Genomic DNA, 2,224 nt, shown 5'->3' with positions numbered 1-2,224 from the left:
TGGCCAAAGGGGAAGGGAGGTGACAGCCAACTGTTGATTATGCCCTGCTGCCGGTGCCCCTAGTTCTGTCTGAACAGCTGGCAGCTTTTGCACATTGGGGAGTCCTGCTTTCCTGGTCCCCCTAAAGGATGAGGCTTGGTGCTATAAAGTGAGCTCTGTTGAAGTTAGCTCCATGTGGTCAGTGTGATTTTTCTATTCTGAGGGTGACAGCTTGGGGTTAATGGTGTTTCCCTTCCTTCCAGATCATCAATGCCGTGGTGCTGCTCATCCTCCTCAGCGCCCTGGCGGACCCGGACCAGTATCACTTTTCCACCTCTGAGCTCGGGGGTGACTTTGAGTTCATGGACGATGCCAGTAAGTACATCAGATCACAGCTGAAGAGTGTTTGGTGTATTTCAAGAGGCTGGAAATCAAGCTGCCCGTTTTCCCTATTAAACTGTAAATATTGATTTCTGGGCTTAGCTGATACTTTTTATTGTTGCACATTAAATCAAACATTTATGTGCCCGCCTCCATGTTCTGTGTCTGTCTAAAGGAAAGAGGCTGAACAATATGGCTGCTGTTTGCTTTCATCTGCATTAACCTACTTACCTTTGAAATGACTGCCTGTCATAGACTTTTGTACCCTAGGTTTTTGGCCCCTTTGCAGGGGAGGTGGGAAGTGGGGCCTAAGTGGAGAGGTTACAGAGGTGGTCAGATGGGAGAAGTCTCTGGACCAGAGGAGTGGTCTGGACTGAGAGAGCAATTTGAGGACATCACCTTAAAACTGACATTCCTATTGGGGAGATCGTAAAGAGGAAAAAGTAAGGGGGCCCAGGACTGAGTCCCTAAGGAGCTCCAACATTGAGTCCCCAGGAGGAGAAGGCTGAGGTGGACCAGAAGCCAGGAGACACTTTATAGCCATCATCTTCCTCCACTGTTTCATTGTACTGAGTTGGGGCATTCTACTGTCCTGGGCTTTGGGACCCTGCCAGACAGAGAAGACCTCTGCTGTAACATTCACTCTAGTCAGAATAACCCGTATCAATTCTTCCAGAAAGGATAATGAGTTCCATTAATATGGCATTAATATCTTGCCTGAGTTGCAAGACTATATACTTTACAAACAAAATGTTTGATTGATAATTAAAAATAAACCTTTCTTCATTTGTTTCCAATTGTAGAATTCCTTTTCTGAGGTAATTGAGGTTAGAAAAAAGAGGTTTTAAATGATGCAGACCTGGATACCTCATAGTGGAATAGTAACACTGCCTGCCTTAATTGCTAGAGATTACACTGGGTAGTGACTATATGACGGTATAGACTTAGTTTAGCTGTGTCAAAAGTGCACCCGTACTTAAGATTTAAAATTAGTATTTGTTTTGTAATGCTTGGCTATTGAGCCCCCTTCATATTCTGTTGCATTTGAGATTTATCTCCATTTTATGTATTTGAAAAGATTAACCGAGCAAGTTATAATTACTGTGATCTAGCTATTATTTAGATGCTGTAGCTTAAAAGGCACAGAAAAATGAATTTTCACATGATTGTATCTTTTATTTTTAACTTTTCCCCTCGTTTTATGTTTCCTTCTGATAGGTTTTCAACTCCTTTTAATAAGTCTTAGGTCAGTGCTCATTATATACAGTAAAACTCACTGAACTTAACTCAGATGTGGGTAGAATTAACTAGTTCTTCAGGCAGGTACAATAATTGCTTTAAATGATGCTTTAAATGGCACCAGTGAGTCTTTCTGGAAAGGTGGCAGCCGGTGAAGGTTTTTTCCCAGGACAGAGAGTGGGGATCCTTAGCTCTTCTGTGTGCTTTTTTTCTGGAATTATCCCATAGAACAAAGCCGAAGTCTTTGAAACAAACCAAGCATACCAGGAAATCCACTGGCCTGAAGAAAGTATTAGAATTCCTCTTTATTTTAAAATCTAACCTGTCAACATTGCTATTTTGGCATGGACTTTACCAAATACAAAACACAAAATAGTGCACGCTTCTATGATATAACAATATATTTTACTGCTCTTCAAGACTGTTAGCACAGGGGACGAAGTGTTAGTGCAGCGCATGAAACCGCTTCTATTGGAGGAGACAGCGGAGACACAACAGCTAAATCACTGGATTCTGTGGAGACTGGTGACAATCAAATAAGCTCTGTGGTTTAATTAGCAGTGTTTTAAAAGCTAATTTCCAGGTTTGAGAGTCATACTCTGTTATTGTTGGGTGCCTCAGGGTC

The 2,224-nt window shown here is 42.0% G+C and overlaps 1 protein-coding gene across 1 annotated transcript in view; it reads left to right on the top strand.

Annotated features, from left to right (window-relative positions):
- The first annotated feature begins 223 nt into the window (after positions 1 to 223).
- The window catches only part of LAPTM4B (lysosomal protein transmembrane 4 beta), a 39,023-nt gene continuing 37,022 nt past the window's right edge, over positions 224 to 2,224 (top strand). Inside the window, exon 1 of the mRNA XM_004697705.3 lies at positions 224 to 354. Within this exon, the coding sequence (XP_004697762.3) occupies positions 342 to 354 (13 nt within the window). The 5' untranslated portion in view covers positions 224 to 341. The remainder of the gene's footprint in view (positions 355 to 2,224) is intronic.

Source organism: Echinops telfairi, unplaced genomic scaffold (genome assembly GCF_000313985.2).
Source record: "Echinops telfairi isolate 266 unplaced genomic scaffold, ASM31398v2 ScPeMD7_1;HRSCAF=3_0, whole genome shotgun sequence".
In the NCBI taxonomy this organism is placed as follows: Eukaryota; Metazoa; Chordata; class Mammalia; order Afrosoricida; family Tenrecidae; genus Echinops; species Echinops telfairi.
Note: the sequence above shows the minus strand (reverse complement) of the source record. Positions and strands in the feature narration are given on the sequence as shown.